This window comes from Podarcis gaigeae (assembly GCF_964106915.1).
Source record: "Podarcis gaigeae genome assembly, chromosome: 10".
Classification (NCBI taxonomy): domain Eukaryota; kingdom Metazoa; phylum Chordata; class Lepidosauria; order Squamata; family Lacertidae; genus Podarcis; species Podarcis gaigeae.
Genome location: NC_139686.1, coordinates 38,769,905 through 38,790,129, shown reverse-complemented (window position 1 = coordinate 38,790,129; position 20,225 = coordinate 38,769,905). Strand labels below are relative to the sequence as shown.

The window sequence follows — 20,225 nt, the reverse complement described above, 5'->3', positions numbered from 1 at the left end:
CATTTATAAGATTGCAGTGGCAGCATTTCTATAAGATTTAAGATCTGTGCCATGGAATGTGATGAAAAGTGTTTTTAAAGAAACCTTCCAAGACAGAAGGGAATCTTTTACTCAAGAATCACAGTCCTGTAGCTTTGTTTCTTATTATCTAGTGTGAGCTCACACAACAGAGCCCTGCACATTGAAATATTTTCTCATTTTAAGGAATTAATGGCTCTCCACCAGCCCTTTAACATGTAAAATGAGTAGGCTACTTGTGTCCAGTACATCCAAAAAGAGCCAGGATAAAATAAACATAAGGAGTTAGATATCTTGGAAAAAATCTGTCATGGGTTTGGGTTAATCATCTCCAGAAGAAATTCAACTTGATGCCTGAAATGTAAGACTTCTTGGAGAACGCAGCAAAGCCTGAGGCAGTGTTGATCTGAAGGAGTGCTCTCCATGGGTCAGAGCTGCCTTGCTGGCAGAGTGCAAACCCAGTTCACAACAGCAGTGCTCTCAAAAGTTGTAAGACAGCAGGGTCCATACAGTGCACACACTGGAGCTTCAGTTACATAGTTGAAGTTGTCTGCTTTCTCATTGTTTAAAACAAAATTTAAAAATAAAATCTGTGCCTGATTTTCTAATCTGGCCGTGAATAATAAATATATATTCAGATAGCTATTATTAGAGAATAGAAGTGTAGTTTAAGCACCAAGTTCAAAGTGAAGGGAGGAAATATTATCATGGTATGCTAAAGGTAATAGTATAAAACTGTATTGTGATTTGAGGAAAAAGTTATTTTAATCAGCACTCTAATACAATGGTTCCCAACCTTTAGGTGTATGAGGACCCCTTTTTAACCTCAAAAATGTTTGTGGAGCCCTACATACTAATTCTTGTAATTTAAGACTCTCTATTTTGGAGTCTCACACATTTGTCTATAAAACAGGTAGTTGTGCCTGGTTGTTTAAAATTTTATGGGACCATTTATTATATTTATCGGTGATGCAGTTAGTGATCTTAGTGCTGCAGTTTTAGGATTACTAGGTTTCTTGCAAAAGCATTTTCATTCTTAAACACTCCCCCCCCACCCCCGCTCTGATCTGGTCAGTGAAGCTTATAGACTCCTGTGTGTTGTTAGGTGCTTGCAGACCTCAATGACCTTTGCACTTCGTTGCTCTCATGGGCAGGATCCACTTTCCTCAAAGAGGGGAGGACAACTAAATGTCTTAGGCTGTGCAGCACCTCCAACCGGCCCATAAGAGAAATGAAGTCATAAGTCATAAAAAGTCTGTTACAGTGTGTCGGGGTGAAACTTGGGCAAAAGGTAAATATGGGGGAGAGAAAGGGCTGACCCAAGACTCTCAAAGTACCATAGAGGCTAATGGAAGACCAAGAAGAAAGGGTGACTGCAACAAATATAGGAAGTAGAAGTTGCAGTTTGACTGCACTGAGCCTGCAAAAAACAATGCTAATACAGATGTAGACTGGGGAAAATATCTGCTTAAAAGTCTTGTTGGAAATGGAATGTCTTCCTATGCAGAAAGATTAGATAGATAGATAGATAGATAGATAGATAGACAGACAGACAGACAGACAGACAGACACGCTGTAGTTAGACGATGAATTGGTTGGTTCTTCCTTGTTAGTATTATGATATTTAGCTTTTAAATTCAAAACCAAAATAAATTTGCCTGCTATAGTTCTTTCCTATGTTACTGGCTAGTGACACAGAAGTACTTCCATGTTTGAGAATAAGGGATGGCACATGCAGCCTAATTGTTTTCATATTTACAGGAATATATAAATTTAGTAGGTCTTATTCTCTCAGCAGTCTCAGAGAAGTCACAGTATTGTTCACATGTACCTTTCTATATTACATTTTCAGATATCAGACTTGGGGAATGCTCCCATACCTCTTATTTTATAATGTGGTACTTGGTTTTCAGGTGCATGAGCAGTATAAAGATGGTACCTCTCATTGTCCCAGGATCGACTTGCAAAATTGTGTCTGGCAGGATTCATAAGATTAGTTAAATCAGATTATCTATCTTAATTATAGTAGCATATCAGTCAAGCTAAGACAAAGACTGCTTTCAGGTGTAGTAATGTCCACTGAGTGAGCACTTCTATCAGCACTGAAAGCCCAGCATGCATACTTCTGCATTTTGCAATGGCTCCACCATCAAATGCAAGATTGGGCATGCTTACTCAGAAGTAAATCCAGTGTTGCCATTCCACTTGCAGAATGTTTTTTGATCCTGCAGAAGTGCCTACAAGGGTAGGCATTTTTTGTCAATTTCTAGTGCAGCCCTCTATACTGTTCTATGGTGTTCCAGACAGTTTCCCAATTGTCTGGAGCTTATTTTCAAGTGTGGGGAGGAGAGTGTAACAGAAAGTAGAAAGCTTTCTGCCTACTCTTCTCATATACTAGTAGAGGTCTCCTGGATCAAACAGAATGGCAGCATTAAGGTCCAGTGGAACTTAATCTCTTAATCAATCGCCTGCAATCCTAAGTATACTTAAACCAGAAGTTGCATTTTAAAAAATGAATCATGGTTTTTTATTTTTCAGTAAACAAGCTGCTATGTTCATTGGTAGGAGTGTATGTGGTTTTTCCTGCCACTACAGATCACAATTTTAAAATTTAAACATTGTAGATCAGGCAATACAGAAGATTTGATTTTGATTGTTTTGAATGTACTTCCTTTTTCACCAATTTGTTCCTCATGGTATGAAGTTCAGTGATTTTTCCATACCCCCACACAAAGAATAGATGGAAGGGAAGGAAGAATGTTAAAATATTTTATACTCCATAAGGCAGTCATTTGGAGAAATAAATCGCTGAGTGCTGAAGCATTTCGAATCCTTTTCATCTGACCAGTCGGTGACCTGATAACTATTTCCTGCCCCTAAATAAGGTTGTGACCTAGGTCTTAGAGTGCAAAAGACAGATAATTTTAGTAACAACTTAAATTCAAATAGGTTTGGCTCAGGGGAGAATGTGCAGGGGACAGATGAGGAAGGATAGGGTGTTTGGCAAGAAAGATTGAATAAAGTGTTATAAGGCTTGGACTTCTTAAATACAAATACTTAAGTTTTTCTTAAATACAAATACAAATGTCACTGTATTTTTCCTCAGCTCATTCATTGTCTTTCTCCTACACCCTGCACAGTCTCAGTGAATGAAGAAATGCTTTGATTAGTTATTTTAAGTCCTTTTTTCACACATAAAGGTCAGTTATGGAAACTCCAGCTAGAAAACTGAGGGCCAAAGTAGACGGGACATCATTCATGCAGTTAGCAATTCTTTGAATGGTGAAGCACAGGTCCTAATCCAGACCATCGTCCTATTGCATGGAATGAGGTTGCTTAACCCCTTTGCTTTACTCTGATCTAGTGTGGATTGGAAACCTGTGCCTACTATTTGTATTGGAAGAAAAGCTCCTGTTTGTGGTAATTGTTGTTGTTTAGTCATTTAGTCATGTTCGACTCTTCGTGACCCCCATGGACCAGAGCACACCAGGCACTCCTGTCTTCCACTGCCTCCCGCAGTTTGGTCAAACTCATGCTGGTAGCTTCGAGAACACTGTCCAACCATCGTTTGGTAATAATAGGACACAAATAGCAGACATGTAGGGCCCATGGATGGGACTGTAGCAGGAGCAATGGGTTAAATTCTCATTACCACCCACACCAGCACATGGGGGTGAGGTCATGTTTGCTATTTACTTTTTAAAACTATTCACACCCAGTTGCTAATTATGTGAATGGTGTCTTGTCAAGTTTGGCCCCAAATATACATTCATATTTAAGAAAGACATATAGTTCCCAATAGTAGATTGGTAACCCTAGCATTCATATTAACTATCATTTGGCATTCATAAAGAAGGTAGCTGAACAGTAGTTTAAAAGTGGAACTTCCCACACTCTTTTAATCTGCACTGTGTGAAGCATGGTTGTGTGGAATGAGAATTTTAATCTGCATTGGAGATTGTGGATATAGAACTATGATGTGGAAGCTGCACTAAATCAATCTGGAATGGAAAGCTATATTCTTGTGTGTAAACCTTAATTATTTCACGTAGAAAGTGTTGGCAGATGGACAGGATATAAATGATGAAAATATATTTCGCAAACACATGTTGGTGTGTACAAATTCTCAAACAGTTCATATATTATTGAGATCCTATTGCTGCCATTGACATGTTGCTGCTGCTGAGGTTGTGTCATTTATCATCCCACTGACTTGGTCTGTGGTCTGTTTTAGATACACTTACCCTGTGACCATGCAGCACAGAAAGAAATGTCTGCCTTCCACTTAAGAACACTTAACTTCCTCCAACATGCTTAAATTGACACATCCTTGCATTTTGCATAAACTGGAACATCTTTGTATTCAGCAGTGATCAAACATCATCAGCATTGTCTATTTTCGTAGTGCTAATCATCTGTTCAAACACATATGTACAGCAAATAGTCAGCTGACCATCTGTCAGGGAATGCATCCAGTGTGGCTCATGTTTGGGTACTAGATGCTGTGTCTTTACATGACCCAATCCTGATCTCTTTTGCTAGAACAATCCTCCTATGTAGTCCTCCTACCTTACCTCTTAATATACCGGTACTCCTGCCTTAGTACCTACATTAATGTTAAGTGAATGGATTAGGACATGGACAGTCCTTATATGGGCATATCATAATGTGATTGACTGCAAGTTTTATGGGGGGGGATCTGATTTTTCTATCCCCTGGATGGTAACTATAGCATTATGAAGGACTGATTGTCCTAATGAGGTCAGAGAGCTACAGCATTCCCAAAAGGTTGTTTCCTTTTGACATAGTTTTTAATATTGAACACAAGCTAATGCTCTTTCTTTTTGTAACTAATCAAGTTGTGGAACACCCACATATTACAATTCCTTTTGATGATGTGAAAAGTTATTTTAAACAAAACACTGTGAGAAGACTGCAAAATTGAAGCCTAGATATTGAAAATGTGGTGCTGTTAAATAAAAGGAACAAAGTCATATACCTTTTACACTTTTCAGTTAATCTGCACAAATAGAAAGTAAGTACACTAGATTTAGAAACTTTTATGAGAAATTGTAGGCATGGTTACAAATGATTCAGATATTTAATAATGGGATTGTACAGCAGTATAACCCCTTGACATTTCTCTAATAAGTGCTAGTGCATGTATTATATGTAACGTACACTTCCCAAATTAAAATTCTTCGCATTGGAAACTATTAACATGTGCAGTCTGCAAACTACTAGGAAGTCATGCCAAATCATTTGGACCTGAACAGCCTTTATGGTCACTATCTACAGATCTTCAATATAAATATGCACATAAAAAGTGTAACTTCTGCTACTGAACCCTTTTCATTGATTGGCTGTTATATTTTAATTGTGGTTTATCATAATTGTTGTTGTAATTTTTATACTGATCTAAGGTCCTTAGATCAGATAGGGACGCGGGTGGCACTGTGGGTTAAACCACAGAGCCTAGGACTTGCCGATCAGAAGGTCGGCGGTTCGAATCCCCACAACGGGATGAGCTCCCGTTGCATGGTCCCAGCTCCTGCCAACATAGCAGTTCAAAAGCACATCAAAGTGCAAGTAGATAAATAAGTACCACTCTGGCGGGAAGGCAAACGCCGTTTCCGTGTGCTGCTCTGGTTCACCAGAAGCGGCTTTGTCATGCTGGCCACATGACCCGGAAGCTGTCTGCAGACAAACGCCGACTCCCTCGGCCAATAAAACAAGATGAGTGCCACAACCCCAGAGTCGGCCACGACTGGACCTAATGGTCAGGGGTCCCTTCACCTTTACCTTTAAGGTCCTTTGGGGTCAATATAAGTTCAATCTAAAAGCAAGATAAATAGATAAATAACAAACCAGGGCACTAGCAAGGTCAATTTTGACTTCCATCGCATGTTTAAGGGTGGGAAGGATAAGGAAGACCTGAACTGACTTTGCCTCTCCAATCTGGTGATAAGCACTTTCAACCCTTAGTGTGTACTATCCATTTATTACGGCAGGGGTGGGGAACTTGTGGCCCTCCTAGATGTTTTTGGAATCCGTCTCCTGTCAGCCATAGCCAGCATGGCCAATGGGTACAGAAGGCCACAGGTTTCCCATCCCTGTGTTGGGAGATGCACACATGGACCCTGGTCCAACATGAATCATCTTATGGCAGGTTTTAACCTGTCTAGCACAGCTTTCCAAATTTGAGGGTATCTGACCCAAGATGCAGAGTATCAGATCCAGTTCTGTGTGCAGAACCCTGTTTCCATATGTGGATTGTTTGTGCTACATCAGGCCAACTGTCAATGAGGTCCATCGCAAAATATATTGAATATATCAGCCATGTTTATTGTCCTTTTTCCTCCATATCACTAAGTCCTTAACTGCAGATACACATTTCTTTTTAAATAGTTGCCTAACAATTGTGCAGATGGTGAACAGTCCACTATAGTAAGGAGATATTTCTTACTGAAGTGAATAAATTAATCACAAATTCATATATTTTGAATTGTTAGCTTGTGTCAAAGTAGAAACAAAGAATATTCATTTTAAAATGTATGATACAGGTAAGAAAATTAAAAAGGAATTAAAGAGAATATATGGTTTATGCTGTCAGCAAAGGTTTCTTGTTTAACCTACAGATGACCTGGCCTTGTTTGTTCAGATGACAGCTCTAAAAGTGTACAGGGAATATTCTCTTGTAATACAATGATTTGCCGCAAGCCCTGACCTCAGTGACTGTCAGGGAGCAGGTCTGAATTGGCCCTTTCTCTGATATCGTGACACTGCTTCTGTTGCCTCGATTGTGACCTCTGATTGAAAGATACCCCTGGGACTTCTATATAATAAGCATGACTCCTGACTCTTAGCCAGGTCTGCTTTCTTAGATTTTTGTCAGACTTTCCTAGTAGTCCAGGCTATATATGCTACAATTTACTTGAGCTGTCACGGTACTCTGTAACCGGTGCGCTCTTTGAAATTGAGGAGGTTTTAAAATCTGCATTTTGCAAATGGGAATATATCATAGTCATGTAATATATAAACAACTTTTTTATTAGGTATCCATTGCAAAATGCATATTAAGACTTCAGTGTGTGTGTTTGTTTGTTTTTACTTTTTCCTCAAATACTGCATAGAACGCATTACCTGTACCTTTAACAGCAGTCATCCAAGTATTATAGTTCAAATGTTGCTAAATGCATCTTTTTTTGCATCCATCCCCTCTGGTGCCATGCAAATTATCCAACTTACTCCACTGTCCGTAGTAAATCTTTGAGTATAGTATAGCTAACCACATTGCCTAAGTAGCAAATTACAATGTTTTAGCTACACTGCCACTCATTCATTGTTTAACCTTGTATCATAAAGTGCTTCTTTCTTGCATAATGAAAATTGTTCCATTATGATTTTCTGCAAATTTTTCTCATCATGACTCCTTCTGCTTCCACCATATGTGCTCCAGTTTCACACTGGCTCTTCCACCACAACAGCCAAAGAATGCAAGGCATAAACAATGCAAATATGGATGCTCTGGTGTTGTTGCAAATCATAAAACTGGCATGTAAGTGTCATTGGGCCAGTTCAGAGATTCATTCCCTTCTTGCTAGACCATAGCATACCCCCTCCCTTTGCCTCCTGTGGTCTAATGTCTGTTCCCTAACCAGAACCATAAATCTATTCAAACCATCGTAAAGTGACACTAAACCACAGTTCCCTCTTACATAAAGGAAAACTGTAGTTTAAACCAACCAGAATTGGCATGCCAGTGAGGGGAGAATGAGGGGGGAGCCCATGTTTCTGGTGATTACTCACAACTTTCTAGGTCCTGATTTATCAAGCTGCACTGCGGTCAGTTTGGCATGAATGCTTTCTTTATCAAAGAAATTATTTTTAATAAACAGTTATATTTTAGCTGTTCCTCCAGGTACAGGAGTCTTTCTGAGCCTTTGGGTTGGGTACACTACAACATGGGCATTATTATGTGTAAAGAAGCAGCTCCCATATTTTTCTGCTTTAATGAGACCCATGATCTCTGAAATTTCAACATGAATATTCATGATCAGGGATCTATCCACAGATAGTATTCAAAAGTTCCCTTACAAGCACACTGCATGTTTCTTGTTTACTTAGGCATAGGAATGATTCCTGAAAGTGCAAAAATGTGTACCGTTGCAAAATCATTTGCACTACATGCTTTGTACATGAAGTATCCACAATTGTTGTTTTAACTTGTGAATGGCTAACATGTGGCCCTTCAGATACTTTGAATTCTAGCTCCTAGAATTGATCAGGGATGGTCACAGGTTAACTATTCCTGGTTTAATTATACATTAACATATATTGGACTAATGGGAGTAGCTGTTTGTAATAAGCGTAAATGATGTGCATGTATATACCTTATTGTAATTGTCCCTATTTCACAGTATGCCGTAATGACCCTGAAAAATTACTGTATTTTTCTGTGTATAAGACGTCCTCATGTATAAGACGTCCCCTATTTTTGGGGACTCCGATTTAAGAAAATGGGGGGAGATGTATCTATGTATAAGTCTCGCCCAAAATTTTGAAGTTATTTTTTAGGGGGGAAACTAGTTTTATACACAGAAAAATAGGGTAATTTAGAAAGTAAAGGTACAATAGAAGAAATACACTGAGTCAATCTGATTTTCCTTTTTATATAAGCACTTTCCTTAATGTATGCTTTGTTTTCTAAGACTTCAGCCTGGTGCAAATCACTATGATCAAAGTATAAGCCACTTACCTTTTTAAGTAAAAATCCAAATTACTATGCATTGCTTTCAGACCACAAATAAGATTGCCATGATACCTGTCTTCCATTTTTCTTAATGCAACCTCAAGCCAGCTTAAACAAAAAAAAAACAAAAAAACAAACCTTGAACATTAGATCTGAATGCTGGCACAGTGTTAGAAAGATCTGAAATTCATCCAGGATGCATGGACTGAATGACTACTTTCTTTATTAATCTTACCCTGGCAGCAGTAGTACTGATGCTTTGTGCGGGAGGTGAATTATACTTATAAATCAGAAAAGTTAAACAGTAGTTGAATTTTTAGCATTTGTTCAATCTCTAGCATATATACCCATTTTACTCAACCCCTTTTTCCACAGTCACATTATTTGGTCATTTTATTAACTACTTAAGTTCCAGAAAATATTTTTACTACTATAGGTTCATATTTAACTGTTTGTCCTATGTCACAAAATACCAGTACAGTGGTACCTCTGGTTACAAATACCTTGGGTTACAAACAGTTTGAGTTACAAACCCCTCTAACCCAGAAGTAGTACCTCGGGTTAAGAACTTTACCTCAGGATGAGAACAGAAATTTCGTGCCAACGGCACGGTGGCAGCAGAAGGTCCCATTAGCTAAAGTGGTACCTCAGGTTAAGAACGGTTTCAGGTTAAGAACGGACCTCCGGAACGAATTAAGTTCGTAACCAGAGGTACCACTGTAGTTAGAATGGTGTTGAACAATGTTTTTTAACCTATATGCTAGAAGAGTTAATTTCATGAGAGAGGCAGCAAAGCAGGCTCTCTTCACTGCCACCATAAGTAGGCATTTGTTGTTGTTGTTGTTGTTGTTGTTGTTTAGTCGTTTAGTCGTGTCCGACTCTTCATGACCCCATGGACCAGAGCACGCCGGGCACTCCTGTCTTCCACTGCCTCCCGCAGTTTGGTCAAACTCATGCTGGTAGCTTCGAGAACACTATCCAACCATCTCATCCTCTGCCGTCCCCTTCTCCTTGTGCCCTTCATCTTTCCCAACATCAGGGTCTTTTCCAGGGAGTCTTCTCTTCTCATGAGGTGGCCAAAGTATTGGAGCCTCAGCTTCAGGATCTGTGCTTCCAGTGAGCATTCAGGGCTGATTTCCTTAAGAATGGATAGGTTTGATCTACTTGCAGTCCATGGGACTCTCAAGAGTCTTCTCCAGCACCATAATTCAAAAGCATCAATTCTTCAGCGATCATAAGTAGGCATACGTGTGCTAAATCAGCTGCACTTTTATTTGGGAACTGGTCTATTTTTCCACGCACAGTTCCCCAGTATGCCAGGGGGCTGAATGTGCTTCGTAGCATCAGAGGGGATGCTATGGGGCAATTGTGTTGCTAACCCTCTGCATTTCAGCACCATACAGTGAGACAGGGGCCTTGACAGGATCGCCGGCTCTCCACTGGAAAATTTCCAGAAAATTAAATAATCCATTGAAATCCATAAGACTCTTAGGAGAGTCCATCTTAATTGGTCTCCCACCCCTTGCAGGGAAAAATGGATAGAGTTGCCCTAAAGTTCAACAGGAAGTGGTCTGACCATGACATTGGAGTTGTAGAGCCACCACCACTCCAATTCCAGACCACCAAATCCAGGGAATGTCCTGTCCTGTGGGTCAGGCCAATGACCACATGAGACATCACTGCATTTTTCTGTGAAAGTGCAGTTTGTACATATTTAAATAGAATATATAAATAATGAAGTCTCAAGCTGAATTGGGGGAAAGTAGCCTTGCAAAGGCATGGGCAATAGTCCTAGAGTTCTCCATCACCATACCAGAGACTGCCTCTGCCAGTTCAGTCAGGGAGGCTACTGGTCAGCTGGCTGTGCAGAACAGAAGCAGCACAGTCAATCTCTTTTGGTCTGGCACCAGGTAAAAGCTCCAAAGGCCAGCTGCCAGATGGAGAGGTCTCCTGGTGAGTCACTGTAAGAATGGCATTTGATCATTTAGTTTTTGAGGTGTAAAATCAAATAGAAAGACTATTACAATTTGGTTTGAAATCTAGATGAACTGTTGTACAGTGTGGTCATGGTCACATCTTAAAATACTAAATTGAAGCAAATGTTCCAAGGGTTTGCCTGTTTAGATAAAATTCATTTAGGGCTATCATCACCATTGAGCTGTTTAAAATACAGCATGACAGGAAGCTATATTGTTAAATAATTGATATTGTGACAACTATTGACTAACGATTCTGAAGACATGTGCATGCACATGAAAGCTTATACCAAGAACAAACTTAGTTGGTCTCTAAGGGGCTAGTGGACTTTTTCTTTTTTTAATGTATTTTGACTGTGTCAGACCAACACGGCTACCTACCTGAATAACAATTGTTTAGTTAGATAGATTTGCTGGTTAATACCCCAGAATAGTCAGCTGATCGGAGCAAATGGTTATGAGATAGTTGGGAATACATCTGATTGGGATACCAACTAAGAGGAGGGGTCAGAGGGGTGTGTGTGTGTGAACTTGAGACAGAAGGGGAAAGCACACTGTGAGTTGGCATCTCTGCAAATCTGATGTGGGTTACCAGATCAGCTTTGCCTCCACTTAGGGTTTATTTTTATATTTGTAAATAATTATTTGTAAATAAAGCCAACATTATAATGATACAATAAGTCTCAGCACTCTCATCCAAAGTAAACCAAGCCCATTTAGCATTGCCTATGCAACTTTTCACCACTGGGGAAGTGGGGAACACAATACAAGATGACTAATATGTAAGCCTGCACATGGGGTATATTATACTTCTAAGCTTGCTAGCTTTTCTTCTTTAGTCAATACAATACAATCCTGTGTATGTTTCCTCAGAAGTAAGTCATTCTAGAGCTTTATTCCAAGTAAGAGTGCATGTGATTGCTGCCTTAAATGTCCGTGTATTTTGTTACTCTGTTAACAAAATGACTGGGAACATTCCCAAAATGTCTTGAGACAGAACAAGCATTGCTATGAAAATGTTATTGCTGGTGGCAAGAGAGAAAAATTAAGAGCAGGCTAAAGTACAGAGAATATGGTTTCTTTTTGCTCTAGAGAATCAAAGTGATCACAAAGGGTACTTTCCCATGGCACATAATCATCCCAAGGGATTAAATGCTCCAACAGATCATCCTGATAATACATAGATTTTAGGAAACAGGTGCTGGAGATATGACTTGATTACATTCAGTGCTCTAAGTTCACAGTATGAAAAATCGGGAATGAATTTGGAAGTTCATTCCACCACCTTACACTGAGTGTTTCTACACATCACAAAATCAGCCAGAAGCCTCAGGCTTTTCTGGTCTGAAAGGGCCAGAAACAAGAGGTCTGCACTACGTATAGAGATCTTTAACATATAATATCACATATTCCAATGTGAATTTCTTCTTTCTAAGTTGACTTCTACCAGCTGCTGTGAGTTGGTAAAGTAACTTTTTGAGTGTCTGCTGCATTTCTGAAGCAATGTCTGCACAGGAGATTACCTCACTTCTGTCTGGTACTGTATTTGGTTCACACATGTTTGGATGTGATGCTCTTTTCTTTCTGTTCCTTCTATATTGCAGATTCATCTTTTTTTTTTTGTACATGTACTGAGTTTGACCAGGATTTAGTTTCTGATATCAGAAGCTATCCCCATCTCCCTCCACTTTTTTTCTTTTACATCTTCGTAGAACTGCAATTACAACACCTTCTAAATAAGCTCTGTCACCGCAGTCCATCATGTACATTCTACATCCCAAGCCACCCCAATGCAGAGTCCATCTTATTTAGCCATGGCCCAGGTGCACATGAAAAGTAGAAATGATGTCACTCAAGGGCACAAACATAAAATAGGAATAAACAGAATAGAGTAAGGTCCTGGATCCCTTGAGAATAGCGCAGGATCAGGAGATAGAAGCTCATCAGTAGTAAGGTTGGTGGGTAAAAAGTTAAAGGTAAATGACTCCTGGATAGTTAGATCCAGTCAAAGGTGACTGGAAAGAAGAGGGAGAGGGCCAGGTCTGAGTGCTAACCACACCTTGGAACCAGCTAAGGCTCCTAGAATAAAGCTGACCACCAGTAAAAACTCAGAAATGGCACAGTGGGCATATAAGGAGGCAGCAATTCCTGTCCCATCCAGTGTTCATCACAATAGGAGCTTTCTGTTCTGTTACAGTTAGGCTTCTATTAAAACCTGGGTTATTTGTCTTCCTACCCACTATGGCTGAAAGCCTGAAACAAACATAATTACGTGCAATGAATTGTGCAATTAACTTCAGGGCATTTCAGTGAAAAGGAAACACAAAAACTATTCAGAAAATAATGTGATAATTTGTGTAATGTTTATGGATTAAAAAAGAAAGCAGCAAAAAAGTAATGCCACTCATATTTGCTTGCTTCATTTCCATTCCGGACTTCAGGCAAGCATGAGAGTTGTGGCAATCCTCTAGGCAGAAGACACAGTTAAACCCCAGCTATTTAGTGCCCCCACTAGGAGGGGACCTGCCCTTTGGAATGTTTTTTGAGGAAATCTTGTGTGGATATAATCAAAGGGAAGGCAATTATAGAAGCTTATTTACATACCTGTTTACTTAACTGGTCTTTTCTAATAGCCCTACTAACCTTCCACAGACACATTTTGTACTTTCTGTTTCTATATGGAGCCTTATTTTGCAAATATTCTGTGTGCTACAACGTACAGAGAAAGTAAGTAAGGGAGAAAATACGGGCTCTGTCTTTTTTTCTGTTTTTACTTACCACCTTATCTGCCCAATCCTATATTATTTATTAAAAAGTCTTTATTAAGAATATTTATTAAGAAGTCTTGTTGAGGCCATTTTGTCTCACTGCCACATAAATCTGCATAGCATTCTGCTGTAAATCAGTGCTGTTTGTTTGGCATTTGTTACAACAAAAGGTTAGAACCTGAAAATATCTCTCATCCACAGGTAAGGAAGAAGCATTTGCTTATTGTTCCACAGATAAGATGGAAAGGAACAAAGAACGTACATACCAATGGCTTCATACACAGGTTTGGGATTTTGAAGCAACTAGCCCCAGAAATGAAAAATGGTGAGATCATTGCCTTTAAATTAGATTTTTGGATTGTAATAACACATCATGTAACATGAAACCCGTCTTAATTGTCCTAAAACAAATATGCTTTTTTTTTGCCAAAGGCCAGATTGCCAAGTTTCAAACACACTCCCGTTGAGAATTAATTTAATAAATTCTGCATCTTATTCTGCCACAAACCTTAGTGAATTGCTATGACATGCCAGCATGAAATATCACTTCATAATATCCATGAATATTTTTTCTGTCAGAAACCCAAATAGTTGTATTTATGAAAAATGCAGGAAAACATATATTTTTCTTGTATTCTTCAAGTTACAAAATGCATTCAAAATCATTGTAATTTAATAGCTAACCAGGTACACTAAATAGTGCACCAATATGTGGAGACATGGCAGATGGTATTTTGAACTAGGCATGGGCTAGAGTGGACAATATATTTTACAGAAATACACAAGGAAAAAGGGAGCAGAAATAATACGAAGCTTTTGATTGTTATTTTTTAAAAATAACAAAATTTCAGGTCTGCACATTTGAGGAAATGCTTCCCTTTAAACTTCAATGATTTATCTTTGTGTAAGTGGTGGTTCTTCAGAAGTCAAAAGAGAGTTTCTCTGAGGATAGTTATCAAGGCTGTCAGGCAGATGATACCTGAAGATGCAAGGCAATTCTGCCCTCAGATCAGGAAAAAACAACACTCCTCAGAGTTTTCTTGTCAGTGGGGGGACAGCTGAATGACAAAAAGCATACAGGTGGACTTTTTAAAAATGTTGTCATGATTAATAAAGATGCAAGAGACAGGATCCCATTGGTGGAATATCAGAGGAACTAGTACACATAATTGGCATCAGGCCATAGCACAAATTCTGCCCCAGGAAGCAGGTGTGCACTATGATGCAACACTACTGGGACGCGGGTGGCGCTGTGGGTTAAATCACAGAACCTAGGACTTGCTGATCAGAAGGTCAGTGGTTTGAATCCCCGCGACGGGGTGAGCGCCCATTGCTCGGTCCCTGCTCCTGCCAACCTAGCAGTTCAAAAGCACGCCAAAGTGCAAGTAGATAAATAGGTACCGCTCCGGCGGGAAGGTAAACGGCGTTTCCGTGCGCTGCTCTGGTTCGCCAGAAGTGGCTTAGTCATGCTGGTCACATGACCCGGAAGCTGTACGCGAGTTCCCTCGGTCAGTAAAGCAAGATGAGTGCTGCAACCCCAGAGTCGGCCATGACTGGACCTAATGCTCAGGGGTCCCTCTACCTTACTGTCACGCAACATGCTGTCCATAGGCAGCCTGGCAGTCCAAGGTTCTCTGTGCCTCCCAATTTTCATTTATTATTATTTAACATCATTTATATCCTACTTACTTGTAATAATAGCTCTAAACAGATCCCTCCCTTCCCTTATTTGCAAGCTATTTGCATTGAGATCAATGGTGCAGTGGACCCAGGGACAAAGTGCCACGATTGATTTCTCAGTAGGGATGTTAATGGCATGATTTTGTAGGGCGCTATCTGCCAATCCCATGCCAAATTGAATTAAACATTGTGAGCAGCTGCTTACCTAACAGCAATGGTAACCATATCAGGTGGAAGTCAGTGACAACAGATACTCCCCAAAATACTCTTATTTGGAACAAGATAGTATATTTCAATTAATTATGTTTAGGACTGAGATGCCAGACAATGTTATAACATGTTAGAAATGAATTTCACTTATATTGAATATTATTTAAAGCAACAATCCTCAAGTAATCATAGAATCACAGAATTGTAGAGTTGGAAGGGACCCTGAGGATCATCTAGTCCAACCCCCTGCAATGCAGGAATATGCAGCTGTCCCAAACAGGAATCAAACCTGCAACCTTGGTGTTATCAGCACCACTCTCCAACCAACGGAACTATCCAGGCTCTCATGATATTCTTCAGAAAAAGATAGAAGTTGTTTAACCTTTTAAACAATATTTTATATAATGATGAGGTTTTTTATATACAGGAGTACCATACTTAACCTTGAAAAATATGTGTTTTTTTTAAAACCAGGTGAAAAGATAAAACCATAAACTATAGTATTTTTAATCTTGAGCTCTGTAAGTTAGCAGAGGGGCCCAGATATTACAATTTAGTTTTTATTTTATTCCCTGGTTTTAATTTTCATAAAAGCATTTAGAGAAGATAAATACAATAGTTTTTTTAGAATTAAGGTCAAATGTCATTTATGCAATCTCAGTTGTTTCTAACAACACACTCCTATATATGCCTACTCAGAAGTAAGCCATAGAGTTCAATTGGGCTTGTTTCCAGATAAGTAGGTATACTGTTGCAGTCTAAATCATATTAAATCACTTCTGTAAATGTGTGTGGCACATTAATGGTAATAGCATTTGTTAGGATAATTTAGGTATTATGACTGATCCTACTTACCCTCAACTTGATGGCAAAACATCAACTGGAAAGGAATCAGAAGCCACGTGGTCAAATAACTGATAGACTTATCTAACCAAAACCAAGATTACTGCTATATAATAGACTGCTTGAATAAGATTGAATAATGATAGGTGTAATTTATACTCCTTCAATACACTAGTAAATTCGATAAATTTCTAGCTATTAAAGAACTTGCATTTTGAGAATTTTATCTTAAACTTTCTGGCAATGAATGACTTCCTTATCTGTTTGAGCCAGATTGTTAAAAATAATATTCCTTAAACCCACTGAAAATAAGAGCCAAAATTCTTAATGATATTTAGCTAAACATTTGACGACCTGCAGTTTCTAAGCAGTAGGTGTCATACAGCCCAATGCTAACTATCATAGAATCATGGAATTGTAGAGTTGGAAAGATATGTTTATCCAGAAGTCCTATTGATTACAGTGAAACTTGCCAACAGGTAAATATGTACACTTAAGGACAGGACCTAGTAATTGCCTTAAGCGTTTGTTTTGTATTGTTCTCAAACCGATATTTAGTTGGAGGGCTTATACTATTAAAATACCTTTAGCTGTGTTTATGGTATTCATACATTGCCATGAGACAATTGTAAAATGCTCTCCATAAATTGTTTAATAGTGATATTTATGTGTGCCCAAGCAAGCTTTAGGTTTGTCATACAAGACCCCACTTGACATGCCTAGGAAATCACTTTTGAAACAAGGAGAAGACCGGGAGGAAGTAGTGTGTTGTGTGGTTTAAATTTGTTGCTCAAAGATAAGGCAAACAGCTCACTTGGTATACCAAAGCCCTTAGAGCAATTGAAATAGTTCATTGGATACTAGCTTTAGTATTCTGATACATTTTATTCTGTTACTGACATATTTGTCATTTTCCATTCACTGTATAGCAAACATTTCTTACCTGAGATAGATCCAGAAGTTATCAAGGGAGGAAGAGTTCAACATGTGGTAAGATGTTTTGTTTTGTTTTGTTTTGTTTTGTTTTTACCATGGTAACTGGTTTTTAAAAAATCTGGACATTTTTATTTATATTATTATTATTATTATTATTATTATTATTATTATTAAATTTATATGCCACCCTTTATCAAAAGATCTCAGGACACAACATTAACTCAGTGTACAACATTAAAAAATGATAACAATTGCAATCCCGTGCATTCTTAACTGGCAGTGAGCCCCACTGAACACAATGTGACTTACTTATGGGTAAATATGCATATGATTGGCCTATAAATGCTTCTGAGATCAGGGTGAGACCTTTCTTTGAATGCTACAGCTGTGTAAAATCAAATCTGCATATATACATAATTCATAAGGCCTTTGCATTTGCCATCTGTCCCTCAATTGTGGGTTATCCCCTTGCATGTGTCATTACCAGTCCGCCAGGAACTGCACTGGCTTTTGATAAGCTGCCGAGTGCAACGTAGGGTGTTGCTTTCAAAAGCCCAGAATGACCAGGAACACAAATACTTAAAGGAGCACCTCTGCAATGCTCAGCAGGGATCAACAACTATTTTTTGGCACCAGCTTAATTTATTCATTAAGACTTTTTGAAGATAAGGGAGAGTGTCTGACTGGCATGAACATTCAGGTTCTTACTAAATTACTGGAAGTATTCTATTGGGGAAAATGTTTTAGCTGCGGTTTTAGTTTTTTATTATATTTTACGTGATTGCTTTGTAAACCAGCCTGTGATCTATATAGGTAAAGGGCTGTTTAGAAATAAATGTGAGTTGTGAGCCCTTGTTCCACTTGTTCAATTGCACATTGACTTTCAGCAGTACCTCAGATTTCGAGGTGCAGGGAGAATAGACAATGTACAGTGGTACCTCAGGTTACATACGCTTCAGGTTAGATACGCTTCAGGTTACACACTCCGCTAACCCAGAAATAGTGCTTCAGGTTAAGAACTTTGCTTCAGGATGAGAACAGAAATTGGGCTCCGGCGGCGCAGCAGGAGGCCCTATTAGCTAAAGTGGTGCTTCAGGTTAAGAACACTTTCAGGTTAAGAACGGACCTCCGGGACGAATTAAGTACTTAACCTGAGGTACCACTGTATTAGGGTGGGTGCTGAATCCAGTTGTGTGAACAGCAGAGTACCACTCAAAAATAATTACTTGTGTATGAATAGCAAACTGACTTTACTCAGATGTATGCTACATCCCCTCTGACGAACAACATAATACACTAACAAAATATGTGGGTGGGCTTTGTTCACAGTATAATACAGATTTATCTCTGAATTATGTTTGAGGAATGAATTTTACCCCCAGTCTGAATGACTAGTAACCCAGATTACTTTTTTGTATAAGCCCACAAAGAGATCAAGACCTGTTTGATACAGCCAGGCATGTTAATTGGTAGCTTCTGCTTCATGAATATATTAATTTCAAAACATTTATTGAAAACTTGAGATGCGTCCCAGCAGAATAAAAGAATAAAAACCAGCAATAAGTGTTTTAAATAACAATCAGTACAGTAGACTCTGCAGCAGCAGGAACGCAGCACCACAGTGTCCACTTTGTGGCCATAAGCATTCTGCCAGAGGTATGTTTTAGTGCTAGGACTGGGAGAACTCAGATTTCAAACCCTATTATGCCATAAACCTCGCTTAATGACCTTGGGCAAGTCATAGTTGTGATGAGGACTAAAGTATCCTACTTTGAGGTCCATGTAAGAAAGACAGGATGTAAATGTTGCAAATTAAATAAATAAATAGGACACAAGGCCAAAGTATCTCATCAGATAGGTTGTTCTTGGGTTCATCAGCATGGCATCCATGGCCAACAATATGCCCACCAGGACCTCATGTGGTACAATGAAATATTTTCTCAAAAATCCGCAATAATTGAGAAAGTATTTTCTCTTTCTGCTCATTCCCTGTCTGCACTATCTTGGCCTCTCCTATACACCCTCATAGCAGCCATTTTGTGAGTGGTGCCCACGGCACTTTCTCAAAATTCCAGATTTTCCCACTGGTTCAAAAAGGTTGGTGACTCCTGTTCTACAGCCTCAAAATCATTAAGATAAAAGTATGTCTTCACCTCACATGTGTGCACATGGAGTAGGAACAGCCTTGCATAGCTAGGGCAGTAACTCAGCTAATCTAGCTAATCCCTTTAAGAAACCTGTAGGTCCCAGACTATAAAGGGATTTTAAAAGAGCCACCTTAAATTAAGTCCAGAAGGTGTCTACTCTTTGCAAAGTAGGATGAATATATTCCCAAATGTAAGCTTCTTCCAAGAGATGGGCAACAGAATTCTGCACTAGTTGAAGCTTCTGGTCTATGTTCATGGACAGCCTTCAATGAAGCACACTTCAGCAATACATTTTAGAGATTACAAAAGCATGGATCAGCATGGCAAAACCTCTCTTCTCCAAAAGGGGGCAAGACTATCGCAGATGAAGTGGATAAAACAGATGTTTGTCTAACAGATTGGGAAAACTTAGATCAGGGTCAACTGGCAGTTAGATTTCTGGCAATTAATAGTTGATCAGCAAGGGTCTCCTATTTTTGTTAGGAACAACAGCAACATAATTACTTTTTTCTAGCTAAATTAGGCTGCTGAAATGTGTCCATGAGTTCATAGGCTCAGAGTGTGCTCAGAGGCTCCCTCTTCTTTAATTCCAACTGTCTTCTGCACATGGTTCCAGTTTGTAGGTCTTGGGGTTCTATTAAAAACCAAAACCAAACTAGATCCAAGAAACCTGAAGTCTACTCCAGTCTATAAGAGTGGACAAACACTGAACGACTGCATTAATTTGTTCTGCCAAGATCTTGGAATCACCACAGTCATTACAGATACACTTCAGAAGCTGAGAGCACTTAGTCCATTGAAATAATTGAGAGATAAAGACTGTACTGTATTCTTAGGTCCTCCCTCAATGAGATGTAAGTGTATTTTAACTTTCTTGCATATGCACCAACTAATT

General features: G+C 39.0%; 1 protein-coding gene across 5 annotated transcripts in view; it reads left to right on the top strand.

The window, feature by feature from the left end:
* LRRIQ1 (leucine rich repeats and IQ motif containing 1) overlaps window positions 1–20,225 on the top strand; it is a 98,092-nt gene that overhangs the window by 67,171 nt on the left and 10,696 nt on the right. For all 5 annotated transcript variants that reach the window (XR_014555326.1, XM_083698905.1, XM_083698908.1 and 2 more), the window contains 2 exons: window positions 13,716–13,839; window positions 17,177–17,237. Coding sequence is in view for 4 of the 5 variants with exons in the window: in XM_083698905.1 (XP_083555031.1) it covers window positions 13,716–13,839; window positions 17,177–17,237 (185 nt within the window). In the remaining variant the exon portion in view is untranslated. The remainder of the gene's footprint in view (window positions 1–13,715; window positions 13,840–17,176; window positions 17,238–20,225) is intronic.